Here is a 24,750-nt window from a genome sequence, read left to right as displayed (position 1 = left end):
TACAGCAGGGTTCGCCACCACCCTCTGCCGGAGCCTCGTGGAGCTTTAGGTGTTTTCGTTCAATAAACTCTCACAACACCCGTTCTGGGAATCGAAACCGCGATCCTACGACTGCGAGTCCGCTGCCCTAACCACTGGGCAATGGCCCAGTGGACATGTATTATTTAAAACAGCTTGATCCAGTCCCATGGGACTTAAAGTTTCGCAGACCTCTAACAGAAATCCGTCTCTTTCAAGCTTTGGATTCACACACACACACATGTGGTTGTATGTTATGAAGTTTGCTTCCCAACCACATGGTCCCGGGGTTCAATCCCGTTAGGAAGCACTTCCTTTTTTTTTTTGACCACACACTGCTTCTCGACTAGTATTGGTTTGTTTACGTCCCCCGTAATATAGCGGTTCAGCAAAAGAGACCGATAAGATAAGGGCCAGACTTGAAAGATAAGTAGTGGGCTGGAACTGCCCGACCAAACATTTCAAGCTGAGTGCTCCAGCATGACTGGAGCCCAATGTATGTGTGTGTGTGAGCGTGTGTACAGGGAAGGTTCAAGGTACTGGCAACTCGGGCAGTGCTATGTCCTAGGGGGCGTGACAAAGACAAGGAAATTTCCACGATCATCAGTTTGCCCGGGGCGCCAGCAATCTTAGGGCCTCCCCCTCTCTCTCTCTCTCTCTCTCTATATATATATATATATATATATATATATATATATATACACATACATACATACTCATTCATCACTTGATATCTCATACCCATCAAGGGCTACATTGGATTTATGACGCTTCGTACATTTCACCTTCACCATTCCTCTTCCGCTTATCCCACTATCATTCCCGCCAATGTACTTTTTTGCTAGCGAGTCTAATGAAGGCATTGGATCTCTTCTCGTTATCACTTCATATGCCCGGTGTAACTAGGAATGTCCGGATATATCTGGCATTCGCATCTCTCCAATTCTGTATTCCTCCCTCTTATCCTAATCATCCAAACTCTTTCACCTATTCCGAGCTAGATCTACAATTACCCTTTTCTCCTTCTATATCTCAGCCTACCACATACTGACAGCCATCAGCCACCCCTACTATCTATCAAGTTCTATTACCACACATTACTCTCACGCCTTCTAGAAATTTCTCTCTCATACTCACACATCCTTTTCATTCCCTGTCTACCACTAATTTCTTGCTCCCTCCTCAGTCATGTCACCCTAAGTGAACAAACATTTTGCAGAGTAGTAAGGACTCCCAGATATTTGTGGTACATGGCAACCCCATTAGTGCCACTATAAATCCACCCAGAACATTCTATAAAGGGATTAATGAAGAAGCAGAGACATGGTATTAAGGAGATTCTTTTAGTCTCGTCGAGAACATGGCTACCTAGCCAGTGATCACACCCAGAAAAAAAAACGCGTTGAGTATACTCTGTAAATTTGTTGGTGTGTGGAAGGCCATCCACCTGTAAACCCCAGGCCATAAATGAAACGTACGGTCATCTGGGGGAGCATTGCCTTCTAATAAGTACTGATTCAAACTCTGTCGATCCATCCAACCCAGCATGGAAAGCCGATAAAACTTAGGTGTTGTCTGCATCTCACACGGTGATGCTCCAGCATGACCGCAGCTGCATGGCTGAAACAAATAAAAGAATAAAAGGATATATACATACGTGTGTGTGTGTGTATCAAAAAAGAAATATGAAAATGTAAAAACATTCATGGTATGATTTTCAAGGGTGAATAAAAGAACAGCAGTTTCCTGATTCTCTATTGTGCATAAAATATATATTGTTTTATTAATGACGAGTCGTCAAATTAAGCTATTCACTTCAGTGATAAACTAATTTATGACTACTTTATATAATTCTGCTGAATATTATATACTAGTGTTTGGAGAATAAAACCAGACATGTCTTCTCCGAAACGCAGTCAACAAACATAAAATGGTCTATCAGGATACTTTATCTTTCTTTTACGCACATCAATACTATAGAAGGAATATGTCTACGTTTTTATGTTTCTTTCACAGTTATGTGTTCTCTGAGGAGCAGTTAACGAACCATTTTGATTCCATTCAATTGACTAAGCTCCTGCTTCATTCCCTGTTACCCGATCTGGAGAAAAAACGCATATCTATTGACTCCAAACTCACCAGAATATACAAATTTCCCCTCCCCTTGAAAATTGTTACGTCTGTATGATGGCGGAAGATATAGACAACTGCTGAACAAGACTACAAAATGGAAAACTGCAAGATTCGTTAATGACGAAGGATGGATTAATATAGTTGGATGGCACTCATGTGTTTTGGTGTCGGAAAACCAAAAGGAAGAAATATTGAAATTCAAGAAAGGTTATAAGTGTTGGAGGGTGATTGGGGGTTTGAAAACGATACCGGACAATGTGGAATACGAGGAGCTAACAAAGAAATATGGTATAGACATTTTGAAGGACTCAGAATTCAAAAGATAAAAGGAAGCAAGTGATGCTGCTTGGGGTGGGGGCAAGTAGCACATTTTCAGGATCTTTTTTAAAACGGGGGCCACATTTTTCATTAACGAAACACTTTGAAACTTGGAACACTGGTAGAATGTGTCATATAAAACATCTTTTTCTCTTAGTCTTCTTTAAAAAAAAAGAAATCCATGAATTATTCCATGTTAAAGTTGTCGTATTTCTGTAATTTCAACCAATCACTGACGTCCATTCAGCCGATATACATTAAGTGCCGACTACATAAACAAACGATTCTGAAACAATTAACCCTAACCCTAACCCTAACCCTAGGGTTAGAGTTAGGGTTAGGCTTAGGTTTAGGGTTAGGGTTAAAGCAAATTTAAAATGAAAAAAGCAAATAAAACGAAGAATCGTTTGTTTATGTAGTCGGCACTTAATGTATATCGGCTGAGTGGACGTCAGTGATTGGTTGAAATTATCGAAATAAGACAATTTTTTTACATGAAATAAATTCGAATACAAAAATATTTTTCTGTTCTATAACACAAAATAGATAAGTATACGAAGTTTGAAAGTCTTTCAGTACCAAAAACACTACGTAAAACATTAATGAAAAATGTGGCCCCCGTTTTAAAAAAGATCCCATTTTCATTCATGTTATCATACGTTTAATTTTCCCATTATTATTTAATTTTTCGTGTTTATATGTGCCCACATGTGTTTGTATTGTCCCCTCTTCGTTGGTCCCTTGTGGGTAATAAAAAATGCTCTAGTAATTGACTATCTTTTGGGTATTTGAAGAACCAACTTGTAGAAAAGAAACAGAATTGCGCAGTAATGTTTCTACCACTAACATAAATAATCTGTTTCTATCACAGAACAAAGTTTCCATAATCCTCATGAAATGCAAGAGCGTTATGAAAAAGTTAGTTTATCCCACAGTGTGAACTCGTGTTTACTCCTTCAGTTTTAAAGCGCTCAATGAAGAGGCTAATACATTCGAATAGCGATTTGTAATTTCGAATTTCAAATTTTGAGCGAAGTAGAAAAATTGCTACAGATCGTAAAATTAATGAAGAAAAGACTACCATAGAAGCAAAGAATGGATCTATTTTAAAACGGGGGCCACATTTTTCATTAATGTTTTACGTAGTGTTTTTGGTACCGAAAGACTTTCAAACTTCGTATACTTATCTATTTTGTGTTATAGAACAGAAAAATATTTTTGTATTCGAATTTATTTCATGTAAAAAATTGTCTTATTTCGATAATTTCAACCAATCACTGACAAGTATTCAGTTGTTTATATTTACTCCTTTGACTGATTAAGCGATGTAAAGCGTATTTAATCTCTATACCTTCGTTTTATTTGCTTTTTTCATTTTAAATTTGCTTTAACCCTACAGTGATTGGTTGAAATTACAGAAATACGACAACTTTAACATGGAATAACTTATGGATTTCTTTATTTTTTAAGAAGACTAAGAGAAAAAGATGTTTTATATGACACATTCTACCAGTGTTCCAAGTTTCAAAGTGTTTCGTTAATGAAAAATGTGGCCCCCGTTTTAAAAAAGATCCCAAAGAATTCTAACCCCATATTAGATGAAAAAAAAATTTTTAAACTCTATTTCAAGTGAACCAAATATAAGCAGCGAAGCACATCTAGTATCGAACTCAAAACTATCGAGGTAAAGTAACATCGTGGTGAATAAAAAAATAAATAAATAAAAGGCCAGCTGTGTTTTTTTCTTTTTTTTTTCCGTAAATGATTTATTCAGAATGACATGGTAAGTTACCGGTTAAACCTAAATTGTTTAACATTTAAAAAATTTGTCTGTCAATTCTCATCAGCAAGTAAGTAAAGACCGTTTATAATATTATTTCAATGTGAATTCGTATCTTAATTAATTTAATGACTGAATATTTGGAACGAAGTTAATCATAAAGTTGAAATAAAGTTCAGAAAAAAAATAATGTATAAGGAGTTTTCTCCCTTCGCAATATAAATTTCCCGAAATTTTAATAACAGTGAATTAACGTTTTTTGTTTTTATAATCTTGCATTTATGTTTTGAAATCTCTTTCATGTCTTTCCATGGGCCTAGTCACATCAGAAGCTCTTCACCGCTGGAAAATCTGAAATGCGAAACTCGCTCACATTACGTAAATGTTGAGTGTCATATGTTGGTGAATTCCTTTCTTCAGGATAAATGCTGAACTCCAAGAGTATCATTTAATTTTCATAACTTTTAAGGTGCAACACGAGTTTCATCCCACCATATCTCTTAGAATAAAGACTATGTAAGTAGCAGTTGTATTGAAACAGAAATAAGAAACCATAACACATATTAATATTTGAAGTGGTTGGTAAATTGACAGAATTAAATTATCAGACAAAAGCCTTTACAGCATTTAGCCACAGCCCATTACAAATTCAAATCTTACCGCAGTTAACTTACTTTTCTACCGTTCCAGGGTCGGTAAAATATCGTATTGGATGGTTTATAAAGCACATGAGCTTATACGGTAAAACTCTATTTTAAATTTTCTCGAAAAAAATTTAAAAAACTACATTTCGGCTGACATTCATAGCTCTATCACAATATCGGGTTATTTTAAAGTTTTCATCTCTATTGTTCCTTATAAATCCCCAAAAGTATCTTTTTCTTACTATACTTCCAAATAATTCACTATTTATTTTAATTACACTCGAAAATAATCCTAAAATTTAAATTCTTCATATATAATTAATTATTCACCAATATTATAGTTTACTAACGAAATACTGCAAGGAGAGGAACAGGACATCGAGTTCGGTCTATAACCGACGCAGAAGCGTTGCCAGGTTCTAAAGTTAGTGGAAGCGAGCACATACCAAAGAATCTGCGACTCCTTTCTCTTGTATTACGTGAAATATTTCATTAGTTATAATATACATAATTCATTAATTTCATATTTCAGAAACGGTGTCTTTATGTATAAAACTTACAATTACTGACATAGGTAACTAATGAATTTTTAATGTTGAAAAGGTGCCTAATTGCTCGGGGTTAACGGTCGCTCCCTTTGCTTACTGAACTGAGGACCACTTGGTTGTTTCACAAGGGAAGTCGAGCGTTGTCGCTTAAGCTCCCACCTGAGTTGTTATATATGTGATATCGAGGATATATGTTTAAGGACGACCGTACGAACTCAAAAAGGAGAAATGGTGACGAATGGAAAAAATGAGGACTCCTTTTATTTAAACGTGTCACACGGTCGAACACAAAATAATATATATCAAAGATGATATACAAATATGCTATACTACGATAACATATATGAATTCGTAAATACCAGTAATGAAGGCAACCGTATGAAATGAATAACAGAAATATTTATTGTGGCATTAAAGTGTATGTCTGTGTGAGAGTGTGAATGCGACCTATAAGAACATAATCAAAGACAGGCCGTCGTACAAAGAAAAGTATGTATGTGAGTGATACATGTATGTGTATGTGAGATATTACAGCAGATAGAAAGAGTCAGTAACACGTGAGCATTTATACCAGTTCTTGAGTACACAATTGGAAGAGTCTGTATGTGAAAGGAGTTGAGGCTGTGTGTGGCAGCGCTGATCACTAGTTGTGATGTGGTGGCTTCCATGCCGGGCCGTGATTCTTGTTATACAGATGTTCGTCGTTCGTCGCTGGCTGAAATCTCTTGTCTGTTTCTTTATCGTGGTGAAGCTGAGTCACCTAACAGAATCGAAGAGAGAAATGTGCCGCGGTGGTTTAGTTTGGTGTACATAGTAAGTCGTGTTGACGCTGGTGGTGAAGAGGCTGCTTGGTAGTAGTCGTAGTCTCGTGTTGCTGATGTGGCGACGGCGGTCATCGTTGGACGAAGCTGTTGATGTGTCGCTGGCTGCTGCTGCTGTCGTGTGGTACACAGAACAGATCTCAAAGAGAACTGAACCGAGACAAATTTGCTGGGTAAGAGTTGCTCTATTTAAAGCGTTCAGGGGGTTCCAAGACGGTAGTAGAAAAACACTATCACGTGACCTTATTAAGGGCTGTGATTGGTCAGTTTGCGTTCTGGCGGGAACGGTTCGAAGAAGTTGCCGATTCGAATAATAATCAGTCACGTGATGACAAGGAATGGGTTCTCCGCTACGCTCGCGCTTGTTTATATTTAAATGAGAAGATTGTATGTAATGGCGATAGTAGTTTTGTATCTAATGGCGATAGGTAGTTTCACTACATATGTGATATTGAGAGGCTACTTTAAAAAATACGTATGCTGGAAATTTTGTAAGAAAGGTGTTTGCAGTTCCTTTTCTCTGGCATTACGGTACTTGAGCCCCATTTACAACGAATCCGAAACCTAACGTTGAGTTTATAAGGCGCAGGATCCTCTTTTAGGTGGGAGAGCGGGTGGTGTCGTATAAGCCGTCAAAAGTAGGATGTACCAGTTTTAGTGCTGAGTCGATTATTCCTGTCCCACAAATTTTAGGCCTTATGATAATATTCTTTTCTACTCTAGACACAAGGCCCGAAATTTTGGGGGTGGAGGCCAGTCGATTAGATCTACTCCAGTACGCAGTTGGTCCTTAATTTATCGACCCCGAAAGGATGAGAGGCAAAGTCGACTTCGGAATTTGAACTCAGAACGTAAAGACGGACGAAATACTGCTAAGCATTTCGCCCGGCGTGTTAACGTTTCAGCCAGCTCGCAGCCTTCTTGATAATCAATATAATTAATGCAATGGTCTTGCAGATTCGAGAGAGCGCGGATAACAAACTGCTTTGGTTCCATCCTTCCGTGGTTTATAAAATTTGCAACCCATCAGTCATGTGTTCAAGCTGATTAAATACTTCTCCACATAAACATATTTTTGTACAAATATAAGACTTCACCGTAGTTTTTCTTGTAAAAAGAAAAACTCGGAGGAGGCAATTACTCTGGAACTGAAATGAAAATGCTGGAGGAAATCTGGTTTTGTCAGATAAATGCTTAAATAGTCTTGCTATCAATTCTACCATGAAGGGAAACCATTGAGCCGGCGGATTTCCAATATATAGCCCCCACCCCGATCATCACTGATCCTTTTCCTTGCTTAACAGTTGGAAGAAGGCAGTCTGGGTCAAATGCTTCTTTTGGCTGTCTCCATGCGTATACTCGGCCGGTGGTTGGAAATAAGGTAAAGGACGACTCATCCGAGAAAATAACATTCTTTAACTGCTGTAGGGATCAATTCTGTAGGTTTTTACTCCGCTCTAAACGCTTTGTAACGTTTGTTTTTGAAAGTAGTGGTTTTCTGATTGCAGCCCTCCTGTGAAATCGAGGTGGTCATTAAGCTCTGCAGCAATTTTGGGAGCTGTACTTTTGTGACCCTTTCTAACAATTTGCGTAAGAGTCCGATGGTCCCTATCTGAAAGTTTTGGTTTTCTTCCAGAGGTTTGTTTCGACGAGGAGGTTTTTCCCTCTTTCTCAAAGGCTGCCATTACTTTCGAGACTATTTCTTATTTCTTTATTACCCACAAGGGGCTAAACATACAAGGACAGACAAAGGGATTAAGTCGATTACATCGACCCCAGTGCGTAACTGGTACTTAATTTATCGACCCCGAAAGGATGAAAGGTAAAGTCGACCTCGGCGGAATTTGAACTCAAAAAGTAACGGCAGACGAAATACCGCTAAGCATTTCGCCCGGCGTGCTAACGATTCTGCCAGCTCGCCGCCTTCGAGACTACTTCTTGATACACTAAACATTTCGGCTGTTTTCGTTACGCTAGTGCCTGCCATACGAGCACCAACAATTTGACCTCTTTGAAAGTCCGATAGATCTGTCATTTTAATGAATTTTAATTACCTTTTTCCGTGGATACCTGAAAAGAAACAGCAACTGTAGGAAAACATATTAAGCAACAATAATAATAAATAAATAAAAACATAAAAAGAAACAAGCTTTTGACGGTTTTATAGATATTTCAAAATTATGATGCTAGGTGTTTCCATTATTTTGTCCAAACCCTGTAATATATATATATATATATATATATATATATATATATATATATATATATATATATATATATATATATATATATATATATATATATATATATATATATATATATATATATATATATATATATATAAAATTAATCAATTAGAACCAGTGGTCTAGCATATTAAATAAATCCGAAGATTAAAATTATATTACATCCAAAAATAAGAGGAATGACCAGCAAAAGTGGACTCCTATATGCTAGAAATAGATGCCGAATCACATGGACTAGATTTCTGTCAGTAGAACTGATTTGGTCAGTGTAACACTGGTGCTGTGATTCGATCCGTCGCACATTCGCCCACCATAATAAACATCATACCGCTTCGAACAGTTGCGACTTGTTTTCTTTTACTTGTTTCAGTCATTGGACTGCGGCCATGCTGGGGCACCGCCTTAAAGGGTTTAGTCGAACAAATCGACCCTAGTACTTACTTTTTCAAGTCTGGTACTTATTCTATTGGTCTTTTTTCCGAACCGTTAAGCTTCCAGGACGTAAACAAATCAATACTGGTTGCCTGGTGGTGGTGGAATGAATACAAGTACACATATACAAGGGGCTTCCCCACAGTTTCCATCTAAATTTACTCACAAAGCATTGGTCGGTCTAGGACTATGCCCGAGATGCCGCGCAATGGGTCTGAACTCGAAACCACATGGTTGCAAGGCGAGCTTCTTTAACCATAAATCCGTGCCTGCGCCCATTTTTGAAAAAAAAAAAAAATGATGCAATTTTCTTTTTTCAGGACCTCTAATATCAAATTACGTAGAGAAAATAATTCAGAAGAAAGGAAATACGTTTTCCTATGAACTTTGTGCGCGCACACACGAAATCATTTTAAACGCTAATGATAAAACGATGAGTAATTTATCCTAGTCTCATGACTAATTTTATAAGAGGTTGATGAATAAATCAATTCCAGTGTAGAACTAGCACTTTATAGATTTTAGAAATGCAGGGTTCCCAGCTCCATTTCAATACAGAAATTTGATTAAAGGAACTTGAAATATATTGTCAAATCTGTTTCGCCACTGATGCAATTAACTGAAGCAGTCGTTAGGTAAACAAGGGAGTTAACTCTCAAACTAGTTACTATAATTATTTTTTAAAAATCTTATTCTCGAAACTTGATCTAATCTAATTTATTTTATTATGTCCAGTTTATTAGAACGATGATCCTAAAAATGTATTTGTTTAGAAATAACTTGTCCGACTTGGCTACCAGTTATTATCTGCATTTATCACAGTATTATTGTTGTTATAAACTGTTGCTTTGTTTACATGCAAGATGGCAGAATAGTTTACACTAGCAACTAGAAATGTCTTTTCTGTAACTACGATTAATTCAACGGGATACAATGACTTCTCGAAAGGTACTTTTATTGAATTATTTAACAAAATCATTCTTATTCAATATCATGTGTATTTGCTTATATTTCAATACACTTTGGACAATTAATTCGCGTTTCGTTGTTAAGGGAGAAGAACAAAAAACAATTTAGTACGCATGGTCAGTTCACTTCACCAAGTATAGAAGTTCTTTATAATGTCTTTTACGAATGCTTTTCTAAACCGAACGCACTTACTCTGAATTTCTGATAGGCATTAATAAAGAAATTATTTCACATATATCTAAACTCTTAGCAATACTCAGTATCCACCAAACATGATGCAATGCGAATATATATTTGTATATATACGTATATTAATTCAAAATTCAGTATTATGAATTTAGTTTCATTTACTTAATTCTATGGCAATTCAAATTGTTTACGAAGAACATCAATAAATGTAAACTTTCATGGAAATATTTTACTTCACTGTTTTTCTTTCATATATTTTATTTTTGACAAAGTTTTCATTGTTGTTACATATCAAACTTTTGCCATAATTTGATGGCAAAAGTTATCTATAAATGTTTAGTATATATCAAATCATATTTTATGAAACGATAATGAAATATGAATTTTTGTATCTCTACATACGCTTTCTGTAGCTTAATTGCTGGGAGGGACACCGTATTTTGTTCAGCAACCATAATACACTACCAAGTATATATTTTCTATAGTACTAATGCAGGTTATGACTGGAAATTCATTGACACTGCTCTAAATTATCGATTTTATAGATGTAAGGCTCTATGTTGCCCTCGGGGAAAGGGGGTGTTGTAGAATCCAAAGTCTGTCCCATCCTCCAAAGGCAGTTGGTGAATTTCATCAAGATAAACAAAATTGTGTGCCATAAAAGAGAAATATCTCGTTCTAACTTATTCTGAAGATCCTGTTTTGTCAGTATTGACTTCACTATTTAATAGAATAAGAGACAAACACATTATTGAATTTGATATATCCTATAATCCCTTGGGGTCGTTTGCTTTCATATAGTTTGTCGAAAGGCTAACTCAGCTCCGTGGAACTTGTCGAATCCAATCAAATATCTTTGCAAATATCTCAGTGAAAGCCACAACTCCGTACAGGGCTGCTTTAGCAGCCTCATAGGTCCTCAAACAAATCAATGCACTTGGTCCTGTAGCATATATTTATTAACAGCAAACCACAGCATACACAGATCATAATTGGGACCCTCGAGCAACTACCCAGTGCTCCCATTCCTTAAGGCGACCCAGATTCTCAAGTAGATTTAAATACTTCCAAGTTTTCCTTCATCTATTTTTATTGTAAACAACTTCCATCATCTATTTATAGAACACTATCCTATTTTATGTCATCTATTTGCATTACCTCATTATATCTATGCCAATAATCTGCTTGAAAAAACTGCTAAATCTCCCTCAAATCACTCTTTGGACAATGTAGTCTTGGATATATAAAATACTGAGTTGATTCTGACTGGAACGTCTCTAGAGTCAAAGCTGACTTGAGTAAAAACTGACCCTAACAACCACCTCACTGCAAAGACAATTCTTCTGTATACACCAACTAGGTTTTTGATACACTGGTCATTTCAACAATTAACAAGCTGTCAACCTTTCTTGTAGCTAATATTGCTAATCCAACAACATTGGTTAAGTATATTTCTAGTTTCTTATACTGACTGCTGTTTTAATAATGTTATTTTAAACAATGTTTAATCTGTAATGATAACAATACTGGATGAGTAGTGTTGGATCTCTATTCATTTCAGCAATGTTTACAGCATGAAATTGTATATGGGAGCCTCCATGAAGCTGCTCAATCTGCTAGAAACAGCAGTTAAATCTCCTTCAAATCGTATCTTCTAAAAGAGGAGACATAGGGTGATGTACTTCTTGATATATAAAATACTGAGTTGATCTTGACTGGAACGTCTCTAGGTTCAAAGCTGACTTGAGTAAAAACTGACCCTAACAACCACCTCACTTCAAAGACAATTCTTCTGTATACACCAACTAGGTTTTTGATGCACTGGTCATTTCATCAATTAACAACATAGGGTGATGTACTTGGTCATAATAGTAGTAGTAGTGGGTGTCATCATTTGAAAGCTAAAACGATGTAAAGCTCATTGTGACCAATGTATAACAGCATCTAACAGCCTGGTTGATCATGTGACAAATACACATGTATATAGAGGGAGAAACAGGTAAAAACCATAATTTGAAGAACATTCTATACTATACAAAACAATAAGCAGACCTAAGTAACAAAACATATTTCATCTCTACATTAACTACCAAAGTAAATGTTGTCAACATTTATTTTTCAGTCTCGTTTAATGAATGACACATGGAGCTCTGAAGAACTGAAACATGCTCTTAAGGTATGTTCATCAATATTCTTCCCAAATGTATGTCTTCCTTGAATCAGCTTTGCTTTATAATTGATATCTTCGTACCAGCATAGTAATATACTATCTTCTGTCTTACTATCGCTGATAGTTCCACAAGACACCAACTAGAACTGTCGACTCTCAACTCTTTGACTCTTGACCCCCTTTTGACAATCGGCTACTGGTCTAATTATAATGGCTGTCTCCCACCACTTTTTACTGAGAGGGGCATAGTTTCACAATACAACAGTTTTAAATAAAATAGACATTGAAAAGAATTTTTATCAAAGCCAATAGCTTGGATGTTGGTTATACAAATGTTTGTATGATGTGGGGTTTTTTTTCCTCCTCCATTTAGTTATACTAGTTTGCAGCAAGTAGACTTGGGTCAGGGTGCATGTAACTTTGTTTTGTCAGACAGATTATATGATGTTTGTGATGAATCATTATATTTCATGGTTGCAAAATATGAACATTACACATGGAGCGTGAGCAGACTCAAAGGAAATGATGCAAACCGCTCTGTTGGGTGTGTAATGCCATTTTGCAAGAATAACAGTACAAATGAACTGAGAGAAAAGCTCGGAATCCTAGGAATCAGGTGTAAGGTGCAAGAGAGAAGACCAAACGCATGAGCATATCAAAACACTCATCAGGTTTTTTTCTTTAAGTGCCATCATTGGTTACAAAAGTGTATTACAGAGCATTCTGTAATGAATGTCTATAGTCAAGTGACCCAAGGGGATTGGATCTTTGGCACACCTCAGCACAGGGGACAGGATTCAAACTGCAAGTAAAACCTCATCTGTTGTCCTTTGAAATCTGCTTTCTGTAACTTCTCTTCACCACGAGGCAGCCCAAAATATGGTGTTACTATCATTTTACCCTATTTTTTTCTTTTTTTTATTTGTTTTAGCTATTGAACTTGACAACCAGTGTTGGTTTGGTTATGTTCCCATAACTTACCAGTTCAGCAAAAGTGATCGACACAATAAGTATCTAACTTTAAAAAATAACTACTGATATCAATTTGTTCAACTAAACCCTTCAAGATGGTGCCCCAGCATGGCCACAGTCCAATGACTGAAACAAGTCTGATAAGATATGAACGTACATCCAGCTACTTCCACCACATAAAAACATTGAAGTTGCATCTCTTAGAACTTTTTTTTCTTCTTCAGATGCAGGATTGTTCGTGTTACTTCCATGTCTAAATGGTTTGACATATTTTTATTGTCAGGATGATGTGAAAAGAAGCAACAGAGAAGGGTCAGCTTCCAGAAGTAAAAGACACAATGACAAGGTAAATGGATCTTTTAACATTTCTTTCAAAATTTTGGAAAACTACCACTGCATTGCTGACATTTTACAATCTACTCTTTGTATAGAAATTGAGAGAAAACCTTGTTCTTATCTACAAATACAGCTGTTCTCTAAACTTATGTCTACATTTGCTCTTAAGTGTGATACATCTGCCACAGATACTATCACTTACTTCATACCAGTATGAATTAGGCCATTTAGATAATGAACATGTTTGTGTGCATTCATTCATGTGTGTGTACTTTCATTTCATGATATGTGTTCAGCATATTGGTTTGGATATTTTTTTCCAAGTGCTGGCTGTAGTTGTGGAGTTGACTGAAATTGAGTATGTCTATTGAGCTAGTGGAATAAGTAATCCAGATTCAGGGCCTTCCTTTGTTCTGGAAGACAGAGATCAGTATAGCAAATCTCCTGGATAGATTGAGAGTCACATCCTTTCCACTTTTTCACATCAACCTTCTTGGGACTGACTCTGGTTCTGTAATACAAAATCATCTTTTCTGAAGTGTGTATATTAAAATTTACGCTTTATATTATTTTATATACAAACTTTTTAAGTTGGGCAGATAATATGATACTTTGTGTACAAAGTGCAATGTTGCATGGTATGAAACAGGCATTGAAGGCAGTGGTGATGTGGTATGCAAAGGCTAAAAAGAAAAAATGAAGGGAGCACACTCCACTGGACATGTTATGTGAGTGTTCATTGGACAATAAAGCACAAATGAACTGAAAGAAAGATTGGACATCATGAATCAGATGTATTGTGTAAGAGAGGAGACTGTGCTGGTATGGGGTTGATCTAATCAACTGACACCCTCCCGCCAAAATTTCAGGCCTTGTGCCTAGAGTAGAAAAGATTATTAGTTTCTTTGTCATTGTATCTTTTATCTTGTTTCAGTCATTGGCTTGTGGCCATGCTGGGGCACCACCTTGAAGAGTTTAGTCAAACAACTCAACTCCAGTTCTTATTTCTTAAGCCTGGTACTTATTCCAGCAGTCTCTTTTTGCTGAACCACTAAGTTACTGAGACATAAACAAACTAACACTGGTTGTCATATAGTGGTGGGAGATAAACCCAAATATGGACGTACGCACACACACACACACGTGTATATACAAAGGGCTTCTTTCAGTTTCCATCTATCAAATTCACTCACAAGGCATTAGTCAGCCCATGGTGGAGTATTCTCAAGATGCTGCATAGTGGGATTGAACCCAAAACTACACGATTGCAAAGGTAGCTTCTTAACCACACAGCAATGCCTGCATCTGTATTAAAATATTGTGTACGTTATTAATTATTTGTTAATTAACTTTTGTAAAACTTTCACTTTTAGACTGAGAAAAAAGACCGGATGGAAACTATGATTCAACGTGAAAAAGAAAAAGATTTTGCTGCCAAAAAACGAGAATTACTGAGAGAAGTAGGATTTAACCATTTTTAAAAATTCTATTTGTTCATTTTATTTTATTCTTTTCTGAAAGCTCTTTACAGTTTCTGCTTTTTTTCAAAATGAAAATGGGAATATTCCGGAAGCAGAAACAACATGCAAAAGAAAATAAAACTAGCAATTATTACTGGTTTAGGACCAGCAGAAGATGCTTATTTAGAATTTTGTATCCAAGATGGTCTCTAAATCCTAAAACAACATGATTTTCCTCTTCCCTTTACACCTGGAAGAAGAAAACTCTCTTCCTCTCTCTCTCTCTCTCTCTTTCCTCTTTTCTCTTTCTCTCTTACTTTCTCCTTCTTTCCCTGTTCCTATCTCTCTCCACTCTTTCTCCCCTTTCGTTCCTCCCCTCTCTCTCTCCCTCTCCCTCTCCCTCATGTTTTCCCTGCAGCCATGGGATTCCAACTATTCTTTCTTTTTTTGTTATTTTCTGGCTTTAGGGGAAGGGGATCGAATTGTTAGTGCTCCTTTTGAACTATTCGAAGTCAACACTTGCGAGGAAGATACAACCAAAGAGGAAGTTCCAGTGGGATGGCATTCATATAAAGAAGGACTGGATGTTGTAGATAGTGCAAGGTCTGGAAATTGGATACATGACCAATGAGAAGAAGAAAGATGAACAACCTAGGAATCCTTGAATGGAGATGGCTTAGGTCCAGTCATATCTGATGAACAGACAGTGTGCTTGTTAGCTAAAGGCTGGAGCAACTTTATACCAATCAAACAGTTGGTCTTTTTCTGGATGTAGCCTGGAATGTCTTTATTGCAGCTGTAGCATGTTCCCTGTTGTTGGAACAAGACTTAAATGTGGCTCTTGCCTCAGTTTTGTTGAATGCCAGTTGGGATAAAGAAGGATATTTATTTAAATATAGATAATGCTTGTGATTGATACAGCTCGGTTACATAATGCTTTGGAGTTGATGACCACAAAATAATTATCAAAGCAGCATTGTATCTACAAGTTGAGGACATCTTCATATTTGTGTTATATAGTGACAAACTGTTATTTTTGTTTCGCTGATTCTTAATATATTTTCTCTGCACACAGGAAGAAGAGGAGAAACTGCGGTTGAAACAAGAAAGACAAGCAAAAAGAGAGGCTAAAAAGTTAAAAAGTTACAATTATAAAGTAAGTCAATTATTAAAAGTTTTGTAAATTCAGAGAAATGTTGGAGGAACATATAATTTTATAGTTGGATCCACTGCCATTTAAAATATATGGTTTCTGTAAAGTGCAGAGAAACTAGCATAGTAATATACGTTGAGTCAAAGTAGACATACTACCAGTGATTTGGGGATCACTGTATTAGTTAACAACTAAACTAAGCTATTTACATTATTTACATTTGATGGATATTTGTCCTCATCTTGTTTGTTGTTAACACAATATTTTGGCTGATATACCTTTCAGCCTTCATCGGGGACCTTGGGGAAATTTCAAACTTGAGTTCTCATTCCTAAGGTGTTTTTTGATAAAAGGGCTGTCCCAAGAACATCTGTCACTGGGCATTCCAGGAAGATCTCAAATGCACAAGGACCAGGCAGGAATAGAGAGAACTGCAGCAGATCAACCACACCAAAGGAAACTTGCTTCCTTACGTATCTCAAAAATTAGGAAACCTAAATTTAATTAATTTGCATGATAATTAATACAATTGTGTTAATGAACAAATGATTTTGTCTTGGTTAATTGTTGCTGCTGATAAAACCAATCTATGATCAAAGGAATTCTAGCCATGACTATCCTGTCTTTTTAGGGATTTCTAGAACTATCTCATCCAATGTGTCTTTCTGATTTTTTCTTTAAGACAGGGTGTGATTTGAGAGATTTTGATGCTAATTATAGCAGGCTTAGCAAGAGAACTGAGGTTTGTCATTGACTTGTATAATTAACAGAAGACAAAGAATAATGCCAAAATGGTTCTAACTGTGAATTAAAATTTGCCCCTTTTTCATCAGACAACCAAAAACATATTTCTACTTTATGACATCCACCACTTCTTTTAACAAACAATTTATGATGAATTTTTTCTTTATTGTTATGCTTCACCATCACCCTCAATTTGTTTCAACTCTTAAAAATGAAAAGTTTTTAAACTTTGCTTTCATGTAAAGCATTTAGAACATGGCTGTTCATTATCATACATTTCACTGTCTCATTCATTACGTACGTACGTACATATGTATGTATGTATGTATGTATGTATGTACCTTTAAAGAGACCTTAATTTGGATTAATTGGTACTTAATAGGATGATGATGTCCGATCACTGCAGCAGGAAGAGAGCAGCAGTTATGCAAAGGTAATCATTCCAACCCATAATTGATATTATTAATTACTCTTATTAATTATTCTCTGTATTATTTTGTTAATTGATTTGGAGATATTCTTGTTGTGTATATTATTAATTGGACCAATCCATAACGATTCCTTTTATATTTTTACCAGATTTAGTGCATCTAGAATTACAATACCTAATGTATTCTTTTTAAGATTTTTAAGGTTCGACTTCAGTACATTTTGACTTTTTTTTTTTTCTCTAGTTGATTAAGTAACCATACACAGTCTTCGGTGCCACTTCAGCATGTTGTTTAACCTTAACCTTACACACTTACTCTGACCCGGAGCAGGTAATTTCATAGTGCAACCTATGGATATTGTGATAGATCACATGTTAAAGTAGTGCCTAGTCTCCTCCAAGACTGCAAGGAATGGTAGAATCTATTGCAGTATTTGGTTATATCCCTTCATCTTGTAAGTTTAAATTTCATCAGTTTCAGCTTGACTTCCATTGGTATTTATTTTATGGTGACCCTGGGAAGATGAAGGTTGCTCCTGATATTAGACAGATTCCACACACATAACGTTGCCGAAACTGTATCCTTAAAATTAGGTTTCCACTTTAGCTTTTCAAACAGTTGTTGTGTTATAATTGTTTTAATTTCTGGTGTGGATTGTTATTGAGGTAAATAGATTCTTAATAACTGGCAAGGAGCAGATAATCATGATTTATAACATTTTTGAGGACTTCAATGAAATCCTGGTAGAAATTGGTCATCAATTTTTTAAGGATACACCCCTTAGTTTGATTAATTGCTCTCTTCCAGAGAAATATCATTGCCTATCATAAATATTTTACAAATTAGATTAAGTAAAACTTTTAAATCTTGTTATTAATTAGCTTAACAGTTTTAATGATTAATTTAGCTTGTGAGTAGAATTTCTTAGAGACACAGTTGTATAGAGTTGTATTGAGTTCATTATTTTCTTTAAGGTTTCCATAGTTATGTGGATACTTCTGAAGTATGACTGACTGTTTAATATAATAGAATAGTTTTGGTTTACTAATTCCAATTCTTTACTTGTTGGCAGGAATCAAGGAAACAGAAGCATGAAAAAAAGTCAAAAAGTCATGACATAATAGAATCGGTAAGTTATAATAAAGATAGTATTAAATTTAATTTATTATTCATTTCTACCAACATTTGAAGAAGTTGAAATGTTGTAATATTTTGCCCAAAGAATGGAATTCAATGAACAGTTGACATTTGAAGAGAACATCATTTAGAAAGCAATTGGGTTGTAAAAGCATTACCATATGTATTGTAGAAGAGAGACACATGTTAGATTGAACATGTCAATAGGTGGTATATGCTATGTGAAAGAATGTTGTGGACCAATGGTAGAAATGTCTTCTGTATAAATAACAGATTGGTAGGAAACACTACTCTGTTAAATGTAATCTTGCAAAATACTGATGCCACTGCAAAAAGAAGTGTTACTCATCTCTAGAATTGCCTTTCTTTGCTATTTGGTCCATTTCTCTTTTCCATATTCTATTGTTAAACAGCATTTATGTATGACGGACGGTCCTAGCGTTTATAAGTGGAAGTGAGTGCCACAAATGAAATGCTAAAATTTATTTTCTATTTGGTTAATTGATTACTTTGTTTGCTAATTTCATTTCGACTAATTCATCTCCATATTTAACTTGATTTGAGTTTGAATTACCCAAAATGTTTATATTGCTCTGCTGCTCATTTCATATTTTATTTATCTTCCATCAATTTCAATAACTTTCCTTTTTAGTTCCTCCAAGCAAGGGTCCCCACCACTTAGCTGCAGACCAGTATCAGACCATGGATTATTTGGTACCTGGCTGCTCAAAAAGAACAAATTGGATTTCTCTTTAATTGGCTATCACTGTCTGTAGGGTATTTTTGCATTACATATGTATTACGTAATATATATATGTATTACATATATGTAATAATTAATTTATATATTCATGCACTTTGTTTTGTCATGTGTGTGTGATTCCTGAGTCTATGATGCAAAAAAAAAACAGGTTGAAGACCACTGCTTCACAGAATATCTAAATTTAAACCTAACACATTTCAGTGTGAGGAACAATATCATCAATTCTGTTTTGGTATTTTTCCTGCTTTTGCTTCATGATTCCCAAATGCTGTCTTGGCCGTTTCTTCATCCTTGACTCGTCTGTTTACTTTCTCTTATTGAATTAAATGGAGCAACTTTGCTTTTATGTTTTCTTCTAAACATGAAGCAACACCCACACTTTATCATCCGATTATTCATTATCCAATAATGAATAATCGGATTTCTTACTCTTCTCTAAATTTGATCCTCCATTACATTTCTGGACAAAATCCCTTCTTTGACAATTTCATTAGTTTTTTAAATATTCTTTTTTATTTTTCAATTTCTAAATTTTACTTTGTTTTTTTTTTTTTCTTTCTTTCTCTAGAAATTTGTTTTCTATGTTTGGTTATCAATTTTTCTTCTACTGTGGCATTTCATTCTGCCACAAGATAGATTATCATCCTCTATAATCTCTTAAATGTAATAATGATATCCAAAAGTTTTGGTTTATGTAGAGAAAGTTTCCCTTGTTATTCTGCATCCGGGTGGATTTGAAGATTCAATGGTGGTGAGTGTGGGTGTGTTAAAATTCCTTCTATTAATATTTAGGATCAAAGCTCTATAAGGTTTTCGTCATTTTGGTTCATCGAATCTCCCCTTTCTTCATCCATGACATTCCAGGTTTTCATTATCTTCACCAACCTTAACATTAAAGTCTCCTGACAATAACAGAAAGTTGATTTGTGAAGTTTTATCAACAGCTGTTTGCAATTTCTCCCAGACTATATTCTTCAGCCTACAAATGTTGTTTAAATATCTGCACTTTTCATTTCAGAGAGAATCGGAGAAAAAACATAGAAAACAGAAAGAATCTGTGAAAAAAAATGAGGAAGTAAATTTACTTTCTAACAATTTTAATTTTAAAAACTAAACTTTGAAATTTATATAGATTCTTCATTTTTGTATTTGGTTTGCAGGATTCTTTATGTAAATTTGTGTAATGAATCTCCATAGACACAGTCAAATTTATATAGATCTTGGGTCTATATAGATTGGTTGGGTCTGGGAGAAAACTCAGAGAAATGTAGGAAGTTTAGAAATTTAGGTGAGTGACTCAAAATCCATTTGTGTATGGTGGTGGTGGTGGGGGGGGGGGTTAAGCTGTTGTGAATTAGATGATGTTATTAACCATTGTCTCATTAGATATTCTTATAAAACATTACCTTTACCAACATTGTAATTATTTTTCAGTTTTTTTTCTAGAAAACATTTCCCCCTGGTACTCACTGGCACAGGTAGGAATATTTTTGGCAACTGGCTGTATGTCAAGTTTAGGAACTCTACATAATTCTCTAATCTGATCTAAACGCTTAAAACTGAGTAAGTTTCTCAAAAGAAACATTAGTTTTCTAACTTTTCACAGGACAAGTAATTCAGACCTCCGACTAGTGAAGGGAAAAAATAGTCGAAGTATCTGTGTGTATCACATTACTGCCATTTATAGGATAGTATCACTCACTCACAATTATCATGCAATGACAAGGGTGACACAACTGCACACATACCCATACAGTGGGCTTCTTTCAGTTTCAAATCCACTCACAAGGCTTTGGTCAGCTTAGAGCTAGTAGAAGACATTTGTCCAAAGTGCCTTGCAGTAGGACCACATGCCACTTTGGGTGGGCAACATCAATAAAACAAGCAGTTGTAATGCAGGAGACCCGACTCCTTTGACACACCATCTCTCGTTATAGAAACTGGTTTTGAGGTTAGTTAAAAATCCTTATTTAATAAAATAATATAAAATGAGAGAGAGAAAGAGGGGGTGGGGGAGAGTTTGAAGGATGTAAATTAAACTAATTTTCATAGAGTACAAGAATTAGAAATGTTAATGTTTGTGAAGAAACTAAATTTGGTTATTTTGGAACTGGTTTCTTCTTCTAATGTTTGACACAATTTAACATTGTATGGTAGAATGTAGAAGCAGCATAATGTATGCCTCTCAACTAATTATCAGTTTATTCTACAGGCAGAAACGTCCAGGAAAAGAGAAAAGAAAGATTCCAAGTCTAAACATTACAGATACGAAGAAGTAAGTAAAATGAACGTAACAAAAATCTTATAATTCTGCTTGTCATTGTAACGCTTTCATGTGATTAGAGAAAAAGGAGAGAGAGAGAAGCGTCCATGACATGAGTTAGAGGGAATGTAATTGTAACACTGTCACGTGATCGGTTGAAGGGAAAGAGAGGAGAGAGAAAAAGAAGATAAGGTGAAGAGTGAGGCAGAAAGAAAGAAAAAGAGAGATGTCCATGATGTGAGGTAGGGGGGAACATAATAATTTTAGCAGAGGGGTGATATTCTGCTGGTGAGGTTAAAGAAAGACAGAGAGGGAGAGATGATGGTGGTGGTGATTGGATAGTGAAAAGTGTATTTGTTTTATTTAATTGGACTAAGTCTTTTATCTCACCTCTCACTTAACACATGTGCATAGGTGCAATTCTGTGAAATATTCATGCTCTTTTTCTTGGCAGACATATGCAATTTAACTAAAGGTTGTATCATATGTATGGAATATTTTTTTTTTGATTTTGGGAAAATGTAAAAATAAGTAAATATTTATTTTATGAGTGCTGTGTATTAAGTCTATAAAATTGTGTATAAAGTGCATTAAGTAACCATCATATTCCAATTTCTTTCACTTTTCAATGAGTAGCAGGTGAGCGACTGTCTTTCCATACAGACACAGGTTATGCTTTCAGGGTTTTGGAATAAAGTTTTCAGCAATAACCTAAAAGGTTTACCATTAATTCCGTGAAATCTTCATGGGTCCTGCTAGTTTGATATTAAATTCCCCAATATTTTTCACTGTTGGCCCCCTACAAAGTGTTCTTTGTTATTTAGCTATAAAAAGATAATAATTAAAAGGGGGGCAAGAGGGACATGCAACCCTGGTCAACGTTTTCTGTTTTATTGTGTGTGCGTGTAGTGGGAGGAATTTATGTATTCAGTAATGTTTTTTTGAATTCTGGAGTAGAAAACTAAACGACTGCCCTGGGCAACACAAACGGCGGCTCTCCTTGATTAAATAGATTTGCAATGAAATTGTTGTAGCAAAACACTTCATTTCATGTTGCTCCAGTCCACTCAGCACTTGTACCAGACCAGCATCCCGTCCAGGTGGGGATTATATATGCCACTGAAACCAGGAAACTGCCCCTAATGAGCCTGGCATGGCTCAAGAAAGAAACATTTATTTTCTATTTTCTACTATTAAGACAGTAAAGTGTAATTTGAAGGAAATTTTGCTACTATTCCTAGCAGGTCGAGTGACTTCATAGAACAGAGATTTCATTTTAGAGAACTTACCAAAGGCACATCTTTGCTGAGAAAAATAATGCATCTTTAATTTTTAAAATTCATTCATGTGAAACTTATAAGACTTAAAGCATTTAATTTATATGGCTTTGGGAGACTTGGTTAAGGGTGATTCCAAATTTAAATGTGGGAGAGATTTCACTTGAAAGTTAGGGGTTCCCCATCCCTGAGGTAGGAGCTATTTTCATTGGATCATTATAGTGAAAATTGTGTGAGTAGATCATTGTGATTTCATTGCAGGGTAATGAAAAAAAGTCAAAAGAAGAAAGAAAGAAAGAAAATTCTGAAACATCTGTGAGTAATTAGTGAATTATTCTATTGTTTCTTATTATTATTGTTTAACACCAGGTCAGCTATAATTGAGCATATCTTTGGTGGATAACTTGTTTTTAAAAAGGGACACCTCACCCTTCCTGCTGCTAATTGCTCAACTGTCAATGAGGCAGACAATGAGTTATATACTTTGCTCAAATGCACAACAGTATTTGGTACCTAAGTTTGAACTCACGACTATGTATGTCATTTTTTATAATTTCTATTTCCTTGGTTTATTTCAGCCAATTGATCGTCCATCCACAGCTTATGATACACTTCCACAACAGCTGTTTATGTCAGTCCAGTTTTAAAAAAAAAATTAGGAAAAAGAGTAGTGACAATACGCACCCTTGCTGAGGTCCAACACCCATATTGGGACATTTTGACTCAGTACCATTTATCAGAACATCTGACTATTTGTATGGGGACTTCACAGTAACCAGAAATTACCCATTACTCCCAGACTCTTGCAAAACCCACCACAGTATGTCCCCTGTACTCAGTTATACACCTTTTCTAGGCTTACAAAGCAAGCATATGCTGCAAGGCATGTGCTTGATTTGAAGACATGGAGGAGGTGTCTGAGCACTCTGCTGCCATAGCTTTCTAAGGAACGGTGGGCAGCAAAACTGAACCGATAGGTAGTTTCAGACTCACACGTAAGATCCTGTTAGAACTCCACCTTCATGGAGATCATAATGTGTTAGAAACCTCACAGCTTTAGCAATGAATTTCCTGCCAATGGTTTCTTAACTCACCTGTTTATTCATTCTTTCATTTTATATCGCTTTTTTTCTCCATGCTTGAATGGGTTTGACAAATATATTATTGAGGCATTGTTTTACAGTTGGATGCTCTTCCTGTTACTTATTGAAGTAAGAAATCTCATTTCACATACCTATGAAGGCACAAAATGAGCAGACAAAATGTTGACAGAAATGACAGCAAATAACAGCACAACTTGTAGTGACCATTGTAGAACACTAAACATACACACACACACACACACACACAATAGGTTTCTTTTAGATTCCATCTACCAAATTCAATTGCAAGGCATTGGTCAGCCCTGGGTTATAGTAGAAGACACTGCTCCACAATGGTATTGAACCCCAAACCATGTAGTTGGGATGCAAGCTTTTTAACCACATATCCATACACGTTTCCTAATTGTTTCCTTTTTTTCTCTTCAGCTCAGACACCACGAGAAGACTGTAAGATATAACAGCCATGCCGATGACAGTCCGAAACGTAAACACTCAGGAGAATCTCATAAATCATTGAGAAAGAAAGAGGACTTGAAGCAAGACATTTCTCTACTCAAACACGATTTTCCAGAAAATACAGTAAGACATTGTCTACAATTAATTATTACAACAATGTTTTCATGTGTGTGTGTGTGTGAAGAAGGTAGAGGGTAGTTAATACAGGGTGCGGTGGATAAACTGTCTAAATTATGCAAAAATGGAAATAACACTGACATCTCATTTTAACAGATATATTTACCAAAATTACATAAAAATATCTTGAAATACTAACGAGTAAATTTATTTAACAAAATCGCCATTGGCTTCAACCACGGCCTCCAGATGACTTCGGAATCTCCTGTA

The 24,750-nt window shown here is 35.7% G+C and overlaps 1 protein-coding gene across 11 annotated transcripts in view; it reads left to right on the top strand.

Moving 5' to 3' along the window:
• The window catches only part of LOC106878388 (cytoplasmic dynein 2 intermediate chain 1), a 66,120-nt gene that overhangs the window by 3,530 nt on the left and 37,840 nt on the right, over window positions 1–24,750 (top strand). For 2 of the 11 annotated variants that reach the window (XM_089364287.1, XM_014927581.3), the window contains exons 1-11: window positions 9,571–9,888; window positions 12,221–12,274; window positions 13,524–13,586; window positions 14,950–15,036; window positions 16,112–16,192; window positions 17,316–17,366; window positions 18,437–18,493; window positions 20,283–20,339; window positions 21,477–21,539; window positions 23,066–23,119; window positions 24,334–24,486. In XM_089364287.1, the coding sequence (XP_089220413.1) occupies window positions 9,874–9,888; window positions 12,221–12,274; window positions 13,524–13,586; window positions 14,950–15,036; window positions 16,112–16,192; window positions 17,316–17,366; window positions 18,437–18,493; window positions 20,283–20,339; window positions 21,477–21,539; window positions 23,066–23,119; window positions 24,334–24,486 (735 nt within the window). In that variant the 5' untranslated portion in view covers window positions 9,571–9,873. Of the gene's footprint in view, window positions 1–4,114; window positions 4,253–4,569; window positions 4,766–9,570; window positions 9,889–11,273; window positions 11,540–12,220; window positions 12,275–13,523; window positions 13,587–14,949; window positions 15,037–16,111; window positions 16,193–17,315; window positions 17,367–18,436; window positions 18,494–20,282; window positions 20,340–21,476; window positions 21,540–23,044; window positions 23,120–24,333; window positions 24,487–24,750 lie in introns of those variants that run through there. The other 9 variants (XM_089364286.1, XM_052973987.2, XM_089364283.1 and 6 more) reach the window with 8 other exon arrangements.

This window comes from Octopus bimaculoides, chromosome 16, assembly GCF_046866305.1.
Source record: "Octopus bimaculoides isolate indiv1 chromosome 16, ASM4686630v1, whole genome shotgun sequence".
Taxonomy (NCBI): Eukaryota; Metazoa; Mollusca; class Cephalopoda; order Octopoda; family Octopodidae; genus Octopus; species Octopus bimaculoides.
The sequence above is the reverse complement of the archived record's forward strand: the minus strand, read 5'-3'. Positions and strand labels throughout refer to the sequence as shown.